The sequence below is a fragment of the Pinus tabuliformis genome, chromosome 6 (assembly GCF_031772625.1).
Source record: "Pinus tabuliformis cultivar Carrire ecotype Pingquan chromosome 6, CPIR1, whole genome shotgun sequence".
Taxonomy (NCBI): Eukaryota; Viridiplantae; Streptophyta; class Pinopsida; order Pinales; family Pinaceae; genus Pinus; species Pinus tabuliformis.
Window position 1 is genome coordinate 100,155,630 of NC_142292.1, and position 21,663 is coordinate 100,177,292.

The 21,663-nt window shown below is 37.4% G+C and overlaps 1 protein-coding gene across 1 annotated transcript; it reads left to right on the forward strand.

Moving 5' to 3' along the window:
* Positions 1–676: 676 nt before the first annotated feature.
* On the forward strand, positions 677–20,376 carry LOC149257449 (bifunctional pinoresinol-lariciresinol reductase 2-like). The gene is made up of 5 exons (XM_089369786.1): positions 677–975; positions 1,368–1,502; positions 1,639–1,879; positions 19,776–19,979; positions 20,082–20,376. The coding sequence occupies exons 1-5, from the start codon at positions 790–792 to the stop codon at positions 20,252–20,254; spliced, it is 939 nt and encodes a 312-aa protein (XP_089225912.1). The 5' UTR covers positions 677–789; the 3' UTR covers positions 20,255–20,376.
* Positions 20,377–21,663: the final 1,287 nt, after the last annotated feature.

Genomic DNA, 21,663 nt, shown 5'->3' on the forward strand with positions numbered 1-21,663 from the left:
GGAATTTGGATATATCTTGCCTTTTTTAACTGATAATGAAAGATATCACTAAACTTAAACAAATAAATCAATTATTAGTATCCACCTCACCCGTTTAAGAAATTATTGCTTGCTAGGCTTACAATATTTTGCTTTTGGATGGCTTATCATGTTGTTAGGTGGTCAATAGACCACCTAACCATCTGGAATTTGGATGCAACTTGTCTTTTTTAACCAATAATGAAAGATACTACTAAACTTAAACCAAAAAAAAAAAAAAAAAATAAAACCAGTGATTAGTAGCCATTTCTCAGGTTTAAGAAATTATTGTTTGTTAGACTTATAATATTTTACTTTCGGATGGCTTATCATATTGTTAGGTAGTCAACACACTTGATTTTCTATAATATTTTGTTTTTGGATGGGTTATCACATTGTTAGGTGGTCAACACACCTGATTTTCGTGTCGATAGGTTGAAACCACCTAACCACATTGGATATAACTTAGTTTTTTTAACTGATAATAAAAAAAATACTACTAAACTTAGAAACAAAACATTTAAAAAATTATATCAGTAGTAGTTATGAGTAGCCATCACCCTTTTAAGAAATTATTGTACGGTAGCTTGTTGATCTGAAATGCACTCGACTTATTGGTGGTGAGTGGAGTAGCTCGGTAATCATAATGGACGCGCTCATCATCTCTGAAAACCTTTATACCTTTATAAGAATAAGTTGCCATTACCCCCGATGTCGCATCCATCAGGGTTTTGTTAGGCTGAATGTTACAAGTTATTTGAGCAACACATAATGGAAAAACCCAGCAGGGTGTTGATCGTTGGTGGCACTGGATACATGGGCAAAAGGTTGGTAATGGCCAGCTTGGCCCTGGGACACCCCACCTTTGTTCTTGTACGAACTAATCATGTCGCTTCCAATATTCATAAAGCTCAGCTTGTAATTTCCTTCAAACAGGCCGGTGCGCACCTCATTCAGGTAAAATGGTTTGCTCGTTTATATTCAACCTCTAGCCTAGATAAGCTGCCATTAATTGTTTGATAAAAATTCTGATAGTTGGAGTAATTAACAATCCAACAATAGAAAACAAATGTGTTTTTTGGTTCTGAGCTTTTCTGAATCAACAATGAAACTCAGACGGAAATGCAAGAAAACCGGATCTAAAATTCTTGAACATTGAAACTCAGACGGAAATGTAAGAAATCTGATCTAAAATTCTTGAACGTTGAAACTCAGACGGAAATGTAAGAAATCTGACCTAAAATCTTTGAATTTAGATTGGGTTCGGGATTTCTGATTTCAATTCGATTATTTCTATTAAGCTTCAAGTTATGGTGAGATTATTTGCAATTGGTTGTTGTATGTTTCAGGGTTCAGTAGATGATCACGAAAGCATTGTAAATGCATTAAAACAAGTGGATGCGGTAATATCCACAATAGCGGAAAGCCATATAGTTGAGCAGCTGAAATTGATACAGGCTATCAAGGAAGTAGGCACTATCAAGGTCATTTCTTTCACCCAATCCACTTGTACTTGTTTTGTTTTGGTATCAATGGCCTCTTTTTCCGGCCCATGACCGGCGGAAACGATGCGTGTAGAATTGTTTGATAACGTTGGTGGATTTTATCTGAAATGTACAGCGTTTTCTTCCGTCGGAGTTCGGAATGGACGCCGATCGGATGCACCATGTTATGGAGCCCGGCAACTTATTATTTGAACAGAAAAGGCAAGTTCGGCGTGCAACTGAGGCGGCAAGGATTCCGTATACATACGTCTCTGCAAACTGTTTTGCAGGCTATTTTCTGGCGGGGCTTGCACAGTATGGCCGTTTCATACCTCCTACCGACAAAGTATTTATATACGGAGAAGGCAATCGAAAAGGTATTATATTAAATTCCATCCGTATCGTTTGATTTGAGTCTACCTTGGTGGGGAATCTACTAGGGTAGTATCGTTTTATTTGGACCTACCTGGGTGGGGAATCTCCTGGGAGGAAAGGTAATACCTTATGCAGTAGTCTTTAACGCGATTTTTTGAAAGCTTTTCCGGCGATTTTTTCCGGTGAAAATCCGGCAGTAATTTATTGGAATCCAAGTTTGATAGCTAATTTCTGCACAATGAAACCGTCCCAGGGGTTTTTCAGGGTGCTGAATCCGAATATACAGTTAAAAAACCATTTTAACTGCAACAAATCATGATTTCATCTCAATTTCTTCCGCCGGATTCCGTCACCGGAATCTCAAAAAGTCGCATTATAGACAACTCCATAACTTATTCACTGAACCATGCACTTTATATATAAATAATTAGAATTGATTAATTGTAATTTATAAAATAATTAATATTATATTTATTTCATTTTTAATTAAAAATAATATAATTTTTAAAACATATAGTTTTGAAGTATTTTTATCCATAAATATATATAATATTTAATTCTAATTTTACTCTCAAAGAAGTAATATATATATAGAATAAGAGTTTAGGCGGAGACCATTTAATATTGAATGGAAGAATAATTTGCTATCATTAAATTTGTGTGAAGCTTAGTTGAGTTTGGAGGTCCTTTGAGATAATTTAATTCCCTCAAAGGTGATTCCCATCTTCAACCCTTCTCTATAAAATTTGAATATGTGACCTCTTGGAAACTAAACCTCACACAAACCATTTAACTTTTAAAAAATCATTTTTTTCATTTTTTTCCCTCAATCCTATAAAGATTAAGTTGTTTTTATTAAATAATTATTTAATTACCCAATTTAGGCTTCTGTGATCCATAATTATGAATGTTAGGACATTTTTCGATATTAATCACATTTGAGCTTAATAAAATATTATAGTTAAAGAGTGAAGAACTTAATTATATTTTGACTAACAAAATGAATGTAAAAAATATTAATTTTGACTAAAAAAATAAATGTAAAAACTATTAATCAATAAAATTAATACCCTATAAATACTTAGAATTGACTACTTAATTATCTAATTATCTAGCTACTTTTGACATAAAATATATTTAAATTTTAACCTATAACGAAACTATAAAAATGTTAAGACTAAGTAAATATGAAATTTAAAATATTTAAACTCTTAGAAATAACTAAATAAATAATTAATTTAGCAATGAAATTTTGATTAAATGCTTCCATAAGAATGTTAAATTTATAAAAATTTAACTAAAATAAATAAAATAATGGGCTCAAAATTTTTAGAATCGACTACCTAATTATCCAACTTCTTTTTATAATAAAATATATTTAAATTTAAACCTATAACTAAACTATAAAAAAAAATGTTAATACCAATTAAATATAACTATAAAAATGTTAGGACCAATTAAATATAACTAAATTATAAAAATATTAAGACCAACTAAATATAAAATTTAGAATAGTTAAATAAATAAATATTTATTTAGACTAAAATAAATAAATATTTATTTAGACTAAAATAAATAAATAAATATTTATTTTTAAAAATATATGATGATGATGGTTAACATCCACTGAGACCAAAATTTGGTCTATTAGACCGAAAGAAACAATTTATTTAGTTTGATTTAAGATTTTATTTCTATTCTCAAAAAGCTTGGAGAGAAGCCTCCCGAGCTCACTATAATTTTGACATCGTAAAAGGCTAGGAAGGTCAGTGAGTATTGCGACAAAGATTATGAAACTGAGATCTAATGTGGTTGTATGCGGGGCACTTTAAGAGGAAGTGGTTTTCATCCTCAATGTTCCTATTCTCACAGAGATGGCAAATCCTTTCCATCCATGGTGTTTTAGGAACTGCCCAACTACCTGTTTCACTATGGATCTCATGAGAATTCATTCTAATCTTCGCTATATTAATTTTCTTCTTTGAGCTAGTTAAAATAGAGAGATACTTTTGATCTTCTAGTGTGGGGTTGATGACCTTCTTATAATAACTTAATTTTCTTTTAGTCGCTAAATCTTTCTCACACCACATTTTTTCTTTGAACTTAGAAGTAACAATATTTTTAATGTTATTAATGTTTTGCAATGCATCTTTCTCCTTGATCTCTCAATAGTTTAACCAGGCCCTCGTGTCTTTATACCACCCCAGTTTGAGCCTTAGGTGGTTTTGGCTTAATTTAAAGCTAGCTTAGGAAGTCTATGATCTCCTATGTTATTGACTTTGTGCTTTGAAAGCTAGAATTTAGCTTTAAAAAACTGTACAAATATCCTACTAAAAAAGGTTAACAGATTAAAATTAAAATCTACCATAATATTGTAATTTCAAATTAAATTAAGAAAATTAAAAATAAAATCTACCTTATAATTAATTTATTTTCTTTATATCACATTCATATTATTTTTTGTTTTTTATTATATAGAAATAGGTCATAAAGCTGTTTTTTATTATACAGAAATAGGTCATTTGCTTTATTTTACATTTTTTGAAAACTTCAAATAAAAAATAATTATTTTATCTTAATTTCATTTTGATTTTTTTGTTTTTATATATATTTAATATTTGATTTTTATATTAATTTTTCATTATGTTGTATTTAATAATGAGTAGTTCACTTAGTGTTGTTAAATAATATTTATAAGGAAATAATTTTTTCAAGCAATAACACGATTTTTTGTTGTTTAAAATACATTTTGTAATACATAAATGGATTTTGGACCCTCAAAACCTATAGGGCACTCTAATTCTAACAAATTAATAAGTTTAAATTCAAGTTTTTAAAAATCTCTACCAAATTTTGGCTAAAATCAACTAGAAAAAATCTTGTGAAAAAATGTCATTTTTCTATAAGTTAGACTACATCTATAAAATTATATGAATATTAAAGTTTTTATTTAAATTGTAACTCTTAAATCCATGTGCCTATGTGGTCTTAGAGGGATGAGTGGTTAGAGTGGCCTGAGTGAAAATAGAAATTCAACTTTGTAATAGTTATAGTAGTACTTCAACTTTGTAATAGTGATAATAGTAGTTAGAATTGATTATAGTGATAAATGAAATAATAGGAATACAAATTATTTTTGAGGTCACACATGAATATGAACCTAATTATAATCATATTAACCTAATCCTTTTACAAACCTTTTATATATTTATATATATATGGAACTTAAAAATGACCACTAACCCATTTAAATGATATTAACTTTTACACCTTTGTACATTAAAATCTTCCTTATCTTAAAGTGTATAAGTTATATATATATATATATATATATATATATATATATATATTTGTTTCCTTTTCAATTTTAATTCATATTTTATACAAATACCTATACTTTGACCACACTTGCGAAAAAAATAAACTTAGCTTTGAGAGAAAGAATGATTTCCATTGCATTTTTTTAAAGTTTGGTAGGTCCATTCCATTTTATATTATAAAATAAGCAAGTTTACACCACAAAAATTAACCAGTGGCCTCAATTTTCCCCCGAAGTGAAGCCAAGTGTGTTGGCCACCAGTCGATGTTATAAGCCATCCAAAAACAATACTATCTTAATCATTCCAGCCAAGCTAGATATGTCTCTATCTCATGTCCATACACTACATAACTGTAACAACTGATATTTGCAACATAGAAATTAAAAGCTAACCGCATAAGACAAAATTATGCATGGATAAGAGTCTAATCCTTTTGATCCTCTGAGGTAGATGCAACGGGTGCTAGATCCTTGGCGGATGCTCCTGGCATATCATACAACTCTATTATGCAAGGGATATGGTGGTCGATTCTGTCCAGCCTAATATCCTGTTTATGCCGCTGGAAGAGGATTTTCTCCATGCCCTTCTTATAGTTCAAAATTCTTTGTAGTGTCACTGCCATACCCACGGAGATCTGTGCCATCGCCTTGCCTAATAAAATCTTCATTAACCAGTACAAGTACAGGGTTTGCTTGAACTGTGTGATTCTTCCACGAGTGTTACCCAGATCCGGAACTAGGGTTCTCCAGTTATCCATTTCTTCTTTTGTCTCGCTTCCTTGTTTTTCCTCCTCTTCTCATTCTTCCAAAAAATTTTGGATTCCCACATCGTCCCCTCTCAGTATGCCTCTGCTGCTTCTGTGATGAGATTTTCTACTGATTTCCGACCCTTGCGTGGTTCTGACGTGCTCGACCCCTTATCTTTCCTGGGTGCTGGGCCTCTCCTACCACGCCCACGACCTCTCGCAGCATGAGCCATGACCTGCTTTCGAGAACAATGATGACATATAGAATAAGTTAGATTAAAACACAAAATTTTTGTTATGCACCACCTCGCCAGTTCATTGTTTCTTACAACGGGATACATCGTTCCCTGCTTCTCCTCTCCGCCAATTCTCACCACATTCATGCTGGGGTAGACCGAAGCCCGCAACTCACAATGGGTAGGTCCATGACCCTTACCCTTTGGTCCACCTTGTTTCCCTTCCCCATTACTAGTGTTTGTATACAGGTCAACCCTCCCCAGCCCAAGCTGAGCTCGCAGACCCCCCTTGTTTCTAGCTACATGCCTGCAGAAGTTCAAGTTCTTTACCCCCTCTGCCCAAGGATTAGTGACTTTGCCTCTCAGTTCCCCCCGACTGGGTTTCCACCCAGAGTTTCTGGCCTTGCCATCACTCCAGTAGGGGTTTCAAATACCCTAGCCCTTTCTTTGCGAGCCGCAGGCATGCCTGCGCCCCAAGCCTCCTACTAGCTGCTTCCCCCTGCCCATTTCTACAAGCATTTGCACCTCATGCATTTCCTTACCGTAATCAAGCTCCTCCCCAACCTTGTTTATAGAGCGCAGAACTTCCCATTCACACAAAAGCAATTGCCCCCCCAGCAGTCATGGGTTTTACCTATTTGATATAAGGTATGGGCACAAAACTAGGCAATGGCAAGGAGTTTCCTTCCCCATTCCCACCAGAAATTTTCTATCCCCCAAATTCTCTTATTGGTTACCCTCCTTTCATCCCAGAAAAATCCCAACCATAACATAATTACAATGTTGAAGTGGAGCCGAATTACATACACGAAGTCTGCACACGCTTGTCATCGACCTTGATTCTTCATGTTCTGACATCCTCCCACTACACTATAACGCCACCCTTCTCCACAAGCTTTCTTTCTAACACTACACGTTGAGTTACCTCTCCTACCAATATACCCTGCCTTACCCCCAGTCCCACCACCTTGCCCACCTCCCCAGCATGCATTCATGCCAAGGGTCACCGCACCCCCTGCCTTGAGCATGTGGGGGACGACGGTATTAAGTGCCCAGGTACCATTCATGACTGCACCCAGGTTGTCCCAACTGTCGGCCCACATCCCGATCGGGATCATGAGTTGCTTGGAATCTACTTTCTCGGCTTTTTCTGAAGTCCTAAGTCAGTATTACCTCCAGGAGTTTGAATTTTTCATCCCAGGGTTGGACTGGCCACTGTTTTTCTAACCTTTCCTGTTGATGATTACACCCCTAGTTAGCTAAGAAGTCAACCCCTTTGTTTCCTTCCCTCCTGACATGTCTGACCTGAATGTAATTGAATTTGGGGATGATTTCGCCTATCTCTTGGATGACTCTTATTGTCCTCCAACTTTGGCTGAGTTTATCCCACTTAGTGCCACTGTTTACTTTTATCACCATATTAATGACCAGGCTTGAATCCCCTTCCACCTCTAGGTTTTGATATCCCATTCTAACAGCTATTAGGAGACCTTGTCTCACTGCAGTAAACTATGTCTCATTGTTACTGGATATCCCACAGCTTTCATCATAAATAAGTTGAGTGTTTGCCTGGGGGTCCTGGAAAAGGCCACCTAGACATGCCTCCCCCACATTCCCTTTGGATGCCCCATCGAAGTTACATTTCATGAAGCCTTCTTTTGAGGGGGTGAAATGAGACCGAGAGGTCGCACCACCCTCCTTATATTCCACGTCGTAGTAGCAATCATTCTTGGAGCTAAATTGAGTTTTTGGAGGATGAGGGCTTCTTGGGGAGGCTTTTGGCAGTCTTCTTGGTGCCATGACTCAGCAAGAATTGTTTCCTTGATATTATGGACTATACCTTCCCATACTTTCTCCTATGTAGTTGCTTTATTCTTAAATATTCTATGGTTTCTCTCCTTCCAAATCGCCCAGAGGGTGAATCCTAGGGCCAGACCCCATGCACGATTTACTACTGGGCTTGAGTAAATATGATTTCGCCATAGGAGGATTGTTCCTTTTATGTTATTTTGGTCTCGGTCTATTCTATTGAAAACTCCTTGCATTTGCCTCCACTTTTGCTCCACAAATGGGCATGTGTTGAGGATATGCTCCATGTCTTCTCTGTGTTGATGACATAACCAACAAAAGGAAGGCCCCTGAAAACCTCTTTTCTACAATTGGTCCCAAGTCAGGATGTGCCCTTTACAGACCATCTAGAGGAAATGGGTTACCTTGGGCCACCATCCTCCCTTCCAGATTTTTTTCCATATGATATCTTGTCTATCCTGATCTTGTCTTACTTGGATGTCATAGGCTTCGTTTATAGTAAAGGTGCCTTTAGTGGTATGTCCCCATCTCAAAATGTATGGATCATGACATATCGTTATCTGTATTGTTCTCAATTCTTTGTCAAGAGCTCTCCATTGTTCCGTTTCTATTGCCTGATCCCAGTCTTCCTTCATCTTCCATCTCCTCCAGCTTCCCATTCCTTGCTCTTCTTTCCATAATTGTTCCACCACATGCTTAGTCATATCCATGGTATGCTGGTAGATGTCCCCGAGCTCTTGTCTCTCTATCATTTTTTCTCTTTGTTGCCATGAATCCATCTAGAATCTTGTTGTTTTTCCATTGTGTATTTCCTAAAAAGCATGCTGGTTAATAAGGCGCCCGTTGCAGGCTGCCAGATTCCACACCGTTGATCCTTTTGGGGGATCTTGATATCTCAGGATATCCTCTGTTCTCTCAGGCATATTGTATTTCCTCGTCCAAATTTATTTCCATAGATCTGTTCCCCCTCCCATCCATCTCCACCAAAGTTTTTCTCCCATGGTTTGATTCAGGATGTAGGGGTCTCTCAGACCTAGCCCACCATCCAATTTCTTTTTGGTCAATCCTTGCCAAGATACCAGTGCCCATTTCCTGATTTGTTGTGCTCCGCCCCACAAGTATTTTTTGAATATATCCACCATGTTGGAACACGCTCCTTTTGGGGTAGCCATGCCTGAGAGTTGGTAAATGGGAATCGATTGTAGCACGGCTTTGAGAAGAACTGTTCTGCCAGTTAAGTTAAGAAATCTAAAAGCCCAACAATTGAGCTTTCCTTGTAAATTTTGGAGAATGTTCTACCAACAGGCATTTCTTAAAGGGTTATCAGAGAGGGGCATGCCTAGGTATTTGGACAGTAGATTTCCAGTACTAAACCCTAGGATTCTGGCTAGATAGTTCTTGACATTCCCTTGGGTATTGAAGAAGAAAATGTACAGGATTTTTCATTATTTATCATCGTCCCCGAGGCTCCCGTAAAAGTGTTTAGAATTTCTCTAATTCGATAGGCTTCCTTCAAGGAGACCTGACAAAAAAGAATAATATCATCCATGAATTGCTGATGGGCATGTCGTTAACCCATATCCTTAGGCCTTGAAGACGGGATTCTCGAACCTCATGTTTTATGAATTGGCCTAGACCTTCCGCTTCTATGATAAACAAGAAGGGTGATATAGGGTCCCCTTGCCTAAGGCCCCGGGTAGGGTTAAACGTTGAGGTAGGTGTCCCATTTAGCAGGATCGAGAAGACCAGGGAAGATATCATGGCAAGGATCCAGTTTATCCATATTTGGGTGAAGCCATAGGCTTTGAGGATACTTGTCAGGTACCCCCAATTGAGTCTGTCATACGCCTTGGATAAATCCAACTTTATCATCATAACAAGAATCTTTTGGGTCTTAAGAGAGTGGACTACTTCTTGAGACGTGATGAAACCATCAAGGATTTGTCTACCTTCAACAAATCTTATTTGTTCAGGAGAGATGAGGTTGGGGAGAAGAGGCTTCAGACGTTTTACAATGAGAGTAGAAATAATCTTGTAAATGACATTACATAAGGCTATGGGCCGAAATCCTTGAGGATCTTTAGACTTCGCAGTTTTAGGAATCAATGCTATAAAAGTAGAATTCAGACTGGGGCATACCTTTTGGTTACATCTCGATTCCTCCACAACCTCTAGGATCTCTTGCCCCATGAATTGCCAGGTGGCTTGATAGAATTCTGTGGTGAACCCGTCAGGTCTAGGGGCTTTGTTCTTCTGCATTCCTTTGACTGTCTCTTCCACTTTTTCTAGGGTAGCTGCATACATCAAGGCCATGTTCCAGTCATGAGTTATTAGATGGGGTATGTGCTGCGTGATTCTTTGAGTGGCTCCCATTCTATTCTCAGGGGTTTCTGAGAGAAGGTCTTTGAAGTGGTTGACCAAGAGTTCTTCCATCTCTTCATGTTGAACTTTGCATTGTCCTTCCTCGTCCTTTAAGGAGTATATTATGTTGTGCTGACGATGGTGCACCATAGCTTTGTGGAAGAATCTTGTATTTCGTTCTCCTTCCCTCAACCAATGGACCCAAGATTTTTGTTTCCAAAGAATCTCTTCCTGCTTTCTTCTTTCCTCCATCTTATTTATTAGCAGTCCTTCTTCACAGACCAGTTCTTCAGACCTCCCTTCCTGGATAATTTGTTGTTGGACTTCCACCATATGTTTGCTTATCTCGTTCTAATCCTTGATAATGTGTCCAAATTCTTCTTTATTCCACTTCCTGAGCTTCTTCTTTAGCTCTTTAAGTTTCAGTTGGAAGGTGTGCATACTGTTTCTGCCCTACTGTTCACTTCATGTCCACCATTCCTCTATTTTTTTAAGGAGACTCAGGTCTCTGAGCCAGAAGGATTCAAACCTGAAGGGGCAGTTCTTGGGTCTTGCTTTTAGGTCCACCTCCAGTCGTACTGGCCAGTGGTCTGACCCCATGCATGGGAGGATCGAGGCTTCTATAAAAATATCTCAGCTTATCAGCTACTCCGAGAGTAGGAACCTATCCAATCTACATGCTATTTGATGTGTCCCTCCTCTTCTGTTGTTCCAAGTGTGAACACCATTGATTGTGGGCATATCAACGAGGCGTAAATTTGTTATGGTTTCACTGAAGGCTTCCATATCTGCATCTGCCCTTCTCATTCCTCCCTTTTTTTCCCCTAGGGTTGTAATCATGTTAAAGTCCCCTCCCACTATCCACAAGTCCTCTGGGTATAGGTTCCTTAGGTTTACCAACTTTTGTAAGAAGGCTCCTCTTTCTCCAGGGATATGAGGCCCATATACCCCTGTAAACAAAACACATTCTTTGGATCCTATATTTTGAAATTTACCTATGAGAATTCTTGGTAAGCTGACCCAATCTTCAAACCAAACTTTCTTCAAGTTCTAGAGAATCACCAGCCATCCTGTGCTGCCATTGGCATCCTGAGCCATGATCTGATACTTGGGCTTAAAGTGCTTCATAATTTCTTTCAGTTTTATTTCACTGATTTTAGTTTCCTATACTATCATAATACTTGGCTTGTCTTTTTTCAATCTCTCTTTAAGGTACCTCTATTTTCCTCTACTATTGAGGTCTCTAATGTTCCAGGTTGTAATAATCAAATCAACAATTTTAGGGGTTGATGGAAAACTTCTGACAATGGAAATACTCTTCCAGAATTCACCAACAGCTCCCCAACCATCTATATGGATTCATTCATCGTTCTCCTTCCTCTTTTTTCCCCCTTTTCCTTGTGTTCCCACCTCTTGCCCTTGGTTGACTTGGGACCCTAAATGGTCTGGTTGGCTGATTATCGCTAAGCCCTGTTTGTCTTTATATTGTTGAAAAGTGTCCTTATAGAGTTGTTTCTGGTCTTTAGGGATGAATCTTTCATCCAAATGTCTCCATTCATGTAGTAGCCGCTTCATGACTTGCTCTTCTACACTTAAGTCCTATTTCTGGTTATCAATCTCCATTAGGGTTTGTTCCACCATTTGCTCGGTATCCATTGTTCCTTGATCTACCTCTGTCTCCATCTTCTTCATTTTGTTTCCCTCTGATTCTCTACCTTTTTGGCCTCCCGTTTCCCAGGTGTTGTCTAGCGTGGGCTCCCCCATGTCATCCCCCTATAGCACCAAAAATCAGTTATGGGGTCTTTTTTCTTTCTCAGTTTGGTTTACTTTCTAGTTCCTTGGCAGTCTCTAGTTCCATTTTCTCCATTGCACCTCCTGAAACCCTTCACTATCTTCCTTTGCCATCATTTCCCTTACCCTTCTCTCCGTAGAGGAGTTCTCTTTCTGATTAAGGGGGCATGCCTGGAACAAGTGGCCATATTCATGGCATCGGCAACACCTGAAAGGTATGTGTTCGTAGTCTAAAGGTTGTGGCCATATCTCATCGTGATATTCCAGCTCTATATAATCTGGGAGTGGCTCCGTAATATTCATGTAAACACAGATCAGGGCATAGGAAGTGTATCTGCCTTTTCTTGTCGAATCTGCCACTTTAACAAAGGTTCCAATAGAGTTCCTGATTCCTTCTAAGATCTCTGGATCCCAGAAGTCCATTGGTAAGCCGAATAGCCAAACCCAAATTGGGGCAACCAAGAGTTTCTCCTGATCTGGGTTGTAGCATTCTTCCCAATGCCTAATGAAGAGTCCTGCATTGTTGAAAAAATACGACCCATCTTCGAAAACCCTTTCTTTGTCTTCCAGATTTGAGAAGATCATTGTGAAAAATCCCTTTGCCCCAAGCTTGAGATCGATGTGGCCTTTTGGTTGCCATCTTTGTTGGATCCATTTAATCAACTCTTTCTCTGTCGGCCATGCCCCGATGAACTTGCAGATGAGGGCATGATCCTTCATATATTTTCAATATTCCTAAAGTTTGTTGTTCGAAATAACAAATCTTGGTTTTTTGGCAGCTCTTGGTAGGCATTTTCCTCCCAAACCTGCTTCCCATTTAGCTCCCAAGACAAGTATTCCTTTACCTCTTCCTCCACTGCTGCCAATTGCTCCATGGTGGCTCGATTCTCCTGCGGCAATGTTCTTATAGGAGAGGATCTCATGTTCCTATAGGAGGGAATCTCTCCCCTTGCCATTTCGTTCATTTCTTCCTTAGCGGCGCGTGGTCAGTTTTACAGGCCTTCATTTAGTAGTATGTTAGCAAGGATGTAAGGGCAGAGCCATGGAGACCCTAGAAACCTTAAGTGCTCAAGCGCCTTGGCCATCTCTGTTAGAAATATTTGGCAAATTTAATTTTCATTTTCGTGGACGGGAGAGGCAGAGAGTTAACCCTTTCGCGAAATGAGGTTCGCGCACCGCGAAGCTGATTTCGTGGAGCTACCTTCGCACAACGCGAGACTATTTCCTAGTCTTGAATCTTGTGCACCACAGAACTAATCCAGAGACTTAATGAATCATAGGAAATATAACACGATAGGTTTGGAGCAACACACTAAAACTTAATATTCATTTCTTGAACATGAAAAATACATCGACATGAGACTGCCACTCATTCATAGGTAAATAAAAGTTTTACGGTAACTTACGCGCAACACAACATAGTAAAACTCAGTAACTGCAGTTTTACGCGCCCACCAAAAATTGCTCCACAAATTTCTCCACAGAGACTTGCGCTCTTTTCTTACTTCTTACTCTCTAACCTCTCTACATAGTCCAACCCCTACAAAATGACTTTTACATTCATATATAACTCAAAAGACAATTTTACATTTAATTCATGACATAGCAAAATTAATTTTGATGTTGTTGTTGAGCGTGATTAGAGTCACGCAGGTGTTTCTGGAGTGTGGGCAAGGTTGTTGAATTAATGCTTGCCCATATCATTTTACCTAAGTACATAAATTATTTAAATGCCTTTGCTGGGTTTTTGAATGGTTCGCGTCTGACTTCAAACCTTCTATATTCACGCTGAGATGCAACCTGCAAAATGTCTTCAAGCACAGACGCAACTTGCAAAAGTGTCTGACATGTATGGCTGCTGTCGAGCTATTTTTTGTGGTGGTTGGGATTATTATTTCCAACACTCCCCCTTAATCACAACTACCGCCATTGACAATTCCCAAACAGTTTCTGAGATAAACAAAATTTTCTCCTGCCAATGGCTTTGTGAAAATATTAGTAGGCTGTTCCTGTGACCTGCAGTGCTACAACACAATTTCATCATTGTTAATCAACTCTCTAATAAAATGATATTTAGCATCAATATGCTTGGTCCTTTTGTGGAAGACAGAATTCTTTGACAATGAAATTGCTGAGGTGTTGTCGCAGAAAATAGTTGTCGCGCCCTCTTGGTCATGACGAAGATCCCTCAACATCCTTCTCATCCAAACTGCTTGACACGCTACTACTGTTGCTACGACATATTCAGCTTTTGCTGTTGACAGTGACACTATTGGCTGCTTCTTGGAAGCCCATGAAATGGCTCCGGAACCCAAATGAAAAACATATCCTGACGTGTTCTTTCTATCATCGACACTACCTGCCCACTCACTGTCACGTCATACTATTTTTTCCCATTGACATACCTCAGAATCCTTTTCGCTGCTTGCCAATGTGTCTCCTTTGGTGTCTCCATGAACCTTGACACCAAACTTACTGCATACATTATATCCGGCCTAGTGGCAGTCAAATACATCAAGCTGCCTATCATGCTTTTGTATAATGTCGGATTGACATTGCTGCTACAATCTTCTTTGCTCAACTTCAACCCTATGATAGTTGGAGTTGGTGCGGACTTGCTGTTCTGCATTTTAAACCTTTCCAAAATTTCGCCACATACTTTTCTTGAGAGATAAAAATTCCATTTTCTGTTTGCTTCACTTCTATGCCCAAAAAATATCTTAACAATACCAAGTCAGTCATTTCAAACTCACTCTTCATGACTTGTTTGAAATCAGCGATGAGGAAATCATCACTGCCTGTAAAAATCAAATCATCTACATATAAGACGACAATGAGAATCTTACCTTCGCTCTCTTTGATGTAGAGAGTAGGCTCACCGTCACATTTTTCAAAACCATTGTCCAACAAGTAAGCATCGATCCTACTGTACCATGCGCGCGATGCTTGCTTCAATCCATAAAGAGTTTTCTTCAACCGATATACTTTGTCTTCTTGTCCTTCAATCTCATAACCAAGCAGTTGCGTGACATACACTTCCTCTTTCAGCACTCCATTCAAGAACGTTGACTTTACGCCCATCTGATACACTATCCATTTACGCTGCGCGGCAATCGCCACAACTACGCACATTGTCTCCATCCCCGTGATTGGCACGAATATCTCTGCATAATCTCTTCCATGCTGCTTCTTGTATCCTTCGACAACTAACCTTGCTTTGTGCCTTGCAATCTTTCCCTCAATGTTTCTTTTGGTCTTATAGACCCACTTCACTCCAATGACATGTTTTGCTTTCGGAAGGCTCACTAACTCCCATGTGTCATTCCTTTCTATTGCTTCTATTTCTTCCTCCATTTCTGCAACCCATTTTTCTTGTTTGTCTGCATCTTCAAAGTGGATTGGGTCATCTACATGGCAAAATAATGCAAATAAGGAATTCAGACCTGTGCCACTATCAACTTCATCTTGCTCATAAATTTCACTTAAATTTCTGAATTTTGGCCTTCTTGTGCTTGCTGAAGATGGACTTGATATGTCACTTGGTGTCGCGCTTTGCAGTGTGCTTGGAGAAGCAATTACTTGGCTACGTGAAACTGACCTATTATTTGTTGATGGCGTTGCTTGCTGTCTGCTTTGCTACGTTTGAATAGGAGTAAAGGGAGTCACTGTTGAGGAATTACTCGCTGCTGTTAATTCCTCTTTGTCCTCATGTGGTATGAATGCTTTGACATTGATTGTTTTTTTCTAAACTTCCATCCCATGCTTCCTCTTCTATGAACTGCACATCTCTGCTGATTATTACTTTCTTGGTTAATGGATTGTAGAGTTTGTATGCCTTGGATTCATCACTGTATCCAACAAATATGCATTTCTCCCCCTTTCTGTCCAACTTCTTTCTCAACTCATCCAGAACATGTGCATAAGCCACACATCCAAAAACTTTCACGTGAGTGACATTTTGTTTTCTTCCACTCCATGCTTCTTCTAGAACGATGTTCTGGACGCTTTTGGTTGGACATCTATTCAAGATATATGCTACACAGGCGACAACTTCAACCCAATAGTCATTTGGCAAATGCTTTGCCTTCAACATACTCCTTTCCATCTCCATAATGGTCCTATTCTTCCTTTCTACCACACCATTTTGTTGTGGTGTATATCTTGTTGTAAACTGCTTGTGAATTCCATGTTGCTTGCAAAATTGAAGGAAGTTATTTGAGATGTATTCTCCACCTATGTCTGTCCTAAGGACTTTGATGAAATGTCTGCTTTGCTTTTCAATAAGAGCCTTGTATTGGCGAAAGCGCTCAAACACTTCACTTTTCTATTTTAGGAGAAAGACCCATGTCTTCCTTGTGTAGTCATCTATGAAGGTCAATACATGGTGACTGCCACCAACTAATGGTGTCTGCATTGGTCCACATAAATCTGAGTGGACAATCTCCAAAGGTGCCTTTTCCCTCACTGACTTTCATGCTGGAAATGTTTCTCTATGTTGCTTGCCCAAGATACATCCTTCACATATGCTGTTTGGTTTTTCTATGAGTGGTAGACCCTTCACCATGCCATTCCTATGCAGCAGATTCCAACCTCCAAAGTTGAGATGTCCAAATCTCAAGTGCCATAACTAGTTTTCATCTCTTACCTCTGCATGAAAGTTTACTTGTGCGACAGCTGCCCCTTTTCTTCCATTTTCTTGTGAGTACATAAATAGTTGTGCTTGTGCACCTTCTTTTCTGCAAATCTGATATTATTTCCAGAGGAAACATTCTATTGCCTGTCATCTGAACCTTTGCAATCAACTGTCTACTTGGAGGCCTATCCAAAATTGTGCAAACATCATTTTTGAAGAAGACATTGTAGCCTTTTCGCATGAGCTGTCCAACGCTCATGAGATTATGTTTCAGACGGGGGAAAAAGTAAACATCAGAGATGTATTTCTTCTCCCCCTTATTTGTTAGGATATTAACTCTTCCTTTTCCCATGACAGAGACTTTGCTATCAGTCCCTGATGTCACTTCAAATTTCACACTTTCATCTAGATCAAGAAACATTTCTATGTTTCCTGACATGTGGTTGCTACACCCTAAATCTAGATACCATATATCACTCTGTTTTTCTTGTGCTATATTACAAGCTAAAAGCATGCTATCATGGTTCTGATTTTCTCTTGTGAAATTTACACTTGGTTTGTTACTAATGTCATATTGCTTCTTTCTACATTCATTTGCATAATGACCATACTTCTTACAGTAACAACATTGAACTTGCGATTTATCATAGCTCTGACCGTGTGCTTGATTTTGGCTTCGGCCTTGACTTGGATTTTGATTGTTGCCTCTTCCATTTGAGCTTGAAGGGCTGCTTCTTCCACGTTTGTGTGATCTTCTTCCTCTTCCTCTAGCATATGATCTTCCTCTGCCTCGACCTTGACCGAATGATACTTGGGTCTTGAAGACATGCTCCAATGAGGAGCTTGCTGCCCTATGTAGTCTATGTTCATGAGATATTAGTGATGCATTAAGATCATCTAATGTGAATTGTGAGAGATCCTTTGTCTCTTCTATGGCCACAACAATGGCCTCAAACCTTGCTAGCAGAATTCTCAAAACTTTCTCAACTATTCTTCTTTCCTCAAGTGTCTCACCATGAGACCTAATTTGAGTAACTAGCCCACTTACATGTGTAAAAAACGAGTCTATATTATCAGACTCTTTCATACAAAGTGTTTCAAAATCTCTCCTCAACATTTGCAGCTTTGCCGTCTTGACTTTTGCCATGCCTTGGTAGGTTGTCTGGAGGATGTCTCATGCTTTCTTGGACTTCATTGCTGCTGAAACCCTTGGGAAAATACTTTCATGAACTGCTTGAAAGATATAAAACAGGGCTTTTGAATCCTTCTTCTTGATGTCCCTTAACACATCTTTTTCTTTTGAGATAAGGCATTGCATGCTGTTGCATCTGTTGGTTCTTGAAAACTATTCTCCACCAAATCCCAAATGTCTTGAGAAGAAAAGAGGGCCTTCATTGTAATAGCCCAATAATCATAATTTTTGCCATTGAACTGAGCTATTTGAGGATTAGTCAAGCTTGTGCTTGATGTTGCCATTTTTGAGCGTAAAAACAAACTTTTTACTTTCTGGTAAATATGCTAAAATAACAATATGTGCTCTAAACAATTTTCACTGTTAGTAAAAACACTTGTTTTTACACTAACAAAGTTTAAATTGCTCGATACCATGTTAGAAATATTTGATGAATTTAATTTTCATTTTCGCGAATGGGAGAGGCAGAGAGTTAACCCTTTAGGGAAACTAGGTTCGTGCACCGTGAAGCTGATTTCGCAGAGCTACCTTCGCACAACAGGAGACTATTTCCCAGCTACCTTCCCACAACGGGAGACTATTTCCCAATCTTGAATCTCACGCACCTCAGAACTAATCCAGAGACTTAATAAATACTCACAGGAAATATAACAGGATAGGTTTGAAGCAACACACTAAAACTTAATATTCATTTCTTGAACATGAAAAATACATCTACATGAGGTTGCAGCTCATTCACTCACAGCAAATATAACACGATAGGTTTGGAGCAACACACTAAAACTTAATATTCATTTCTTGAACATGAAAAATACATCTACATGAGACTGCAGCTCATTCATAACTAAATACAAGTTTTACAGTAGCTTACGAGCAACACACCAAAAATTGCTCCACAATTTTCTCCACAGAGACTTGTGCTCTTTTCTTACTTCTTACTCTCTAACCTCTCTACACAGTCTAACCCCTACAAAATGAATTTTACATTCATATATAACTCAAAAGACAATTTTACATTTAATTCATGACAGAGCGAAATTAATTTTGATGTTGTTATTGAGTGTGATCATAGTCACGCAAGTGTTTGCGCACATGTTTCTAGAGTGTGGTCAAGGTTGTTGAATTAATGCTTGCCCATATCACTTTACCTAAGTACTTAAATTCTTTAAATTCCTTTCTTGGGTTTCTGAATGGTTCGCATCTGATTTCAGACCTTGTATCTTCACGCTGCGATGCAATCTGCAAAAATGTCTTAATCACAGATGCAACCTGCAAAAGTGTCTGACATTTATGGCTGCTGTCATCTGACTTTAGACCTTCTATCTTCACGTTGAGATGCAACTTGCAAAAATGTCTTCAATCACAGATGCAACCTGCAAAAATGTCTGACATTTATGGGTGCTGTCGGGCTGTTTATTTGGGTGATTGGGATTATTATTTGCATTCCGATTTCCATCGCATTTTTAACTTGAATGTGTTCCGAAATTTCTTTTACATGCCATCTCAATAACTAGATCCATCGAATATATTAATTAGGTTTGTGGAAAAAGATATTGGATTTATAAAGTTTTTGAATTTTGACATCTCAATGACTAGATGCATAAAATATAAAACATAGTCTAACTCATACTAAGCTTAAAATATACTTGTGGAAGAAAAATATTGGATTTAGAAATTTGAAATGCTGTCGTCTGATAATTTTCCATACTTGTAATGGATTTGGGCACAATCACATTCACGATGCACATATTCACTGCACCTGATTATCTGAATACAATCGCCGATTGTAACATTTGATGTCACTATTACAGTTATTTGGGTGTACGAGGATGATGCCGCAATATATGCACTGAAAACTGTGGACGACCCCAAAACGGTGAACAAGACTGTATATATACGCCCACCTAAAAACATTTTATCTCAGAGGGAGGTGGTGGAGATTTGGGAGAAACTATGTGGAAAGGTTCTGCACAAGATGCCCATCTCAGAGGAGGACTGGTTAGCTCCAATGGAAGGTACGTCTAACCCACTGAAATTGGAATTGGTTGCTTCAATTTATTATTTTTGTTGATGTCATGTGATAACTTAATGAGATGATGAAATGTGTGTTTGAGCAGATGAATCAATGAGTGTTCAGAGGAAAGTGGAGATGGCTATATTTTACCATATATTTTACAGGGGTGAGCTCGCCAACTTTGACCTAAATCAATCCAACCAACTGGAGGCTTCTACTCTCTATCCCGACGTTGAATACACATCCGTCGAGTGTTATTTGAGCCGTTTTGCGTAGATTTATCGCTCCTTTACTCATCTCTCAATTCTTTGTAACAAATAAATGGAGCCTTATTAATTTGCATTCGCAGCTAATCACTGCAACTGATTGTGATTCATAAAGACATGTCTGCTTCACTTACTTTTTTGCTCAAGAGAAAAATAAGGTTAAACTTAAAGTTAAATTATTTTATATATATAAATTTTGTGCACTGATCACTCTTGCGTTTCATCTTTTTAACCGAATATTTTCAAAGATAAATTAATAAAATTTGAAATCGGTAGAACGTGGTAGCGGAAAAGGATCGCTGGATAGACCAGCGACTTATCGTTACGGCTGGCCACTTATGGTTGTTAGGACAGAAATTTAAAATTTCTAATGTTGGAACTTCACTATTTAACGAACATAGAAAAAGTACTGATGCCACAATTTCCTGTGCATGGTGAAATTTTAAATAGTCCTGATGCCACAATTCCTTGTGGATGGTGAAATTTTAAATCTTGAAATTTTTTTTAATAAATTTAATTTTAAAAGTGTTTGAATTTTTTTAACGAATAATTGAATACTATAAAAACCATTTAATTTTAATGGTCAAATTTCTCTAAAATCATGCAATAATTTATTGAAATTACAAGTTTGATGGGTAATCACTGTACAATCAAAAATGTCTTAGAAATTTTTTAGGATGCTGAATTCAAATATACAGTTAAAAAACCAGTTTAAATAACACAAATCAAAATTTAACCTTAAAATCCAAAAAATTATACTAAAAACAACTCCCTTTGAAAATTAATTTAAATTAGTAATGGGTATTATCAAATATCTTGGTTTAAAACGTAAATAGTATCAATATATCTTGTGGAGTGTTTTGGACAAGTGTTTTCCATATACATACGAGAACCAAAACAAATAGTTGGTTCTTGACGGGGATTTGGACTTCTATGTTTATGGTTTTATTAAGTATAAACTTAATATTTTGTTTGAATTTTTTTTGGGATAGGTTAACATCATAAATTTGAATGGTGTAAGTTGAAAATTTTAATATTTAAAAGAATTCACGATTTAAATTGTCTTTGAAAGGACGGAGTTGAATTTTAGTGATACAATGCAGCATTAAATATGTTATATTTTAGAGTTTTCAATCCATATGTTATTTATATATATATATATAAATAAATATTTATTATTAAATGTGGAGAAAAAAATTAAATATTTAAATTTATAATATGTATATTGATTTATTAAAATTTAATATATTTAAAAGATATATAATTAAATAAAAGTTACTTTTATTTGTTTGTAATATTTATTAAATAATTGTATTTGATATAATAATGACAGCTAATTTATTATATATATATATATATATATATAAAAGTACTAAAGCTGTAAGTTATAAGGCACACTTTATAAGGCACACTTTAGAA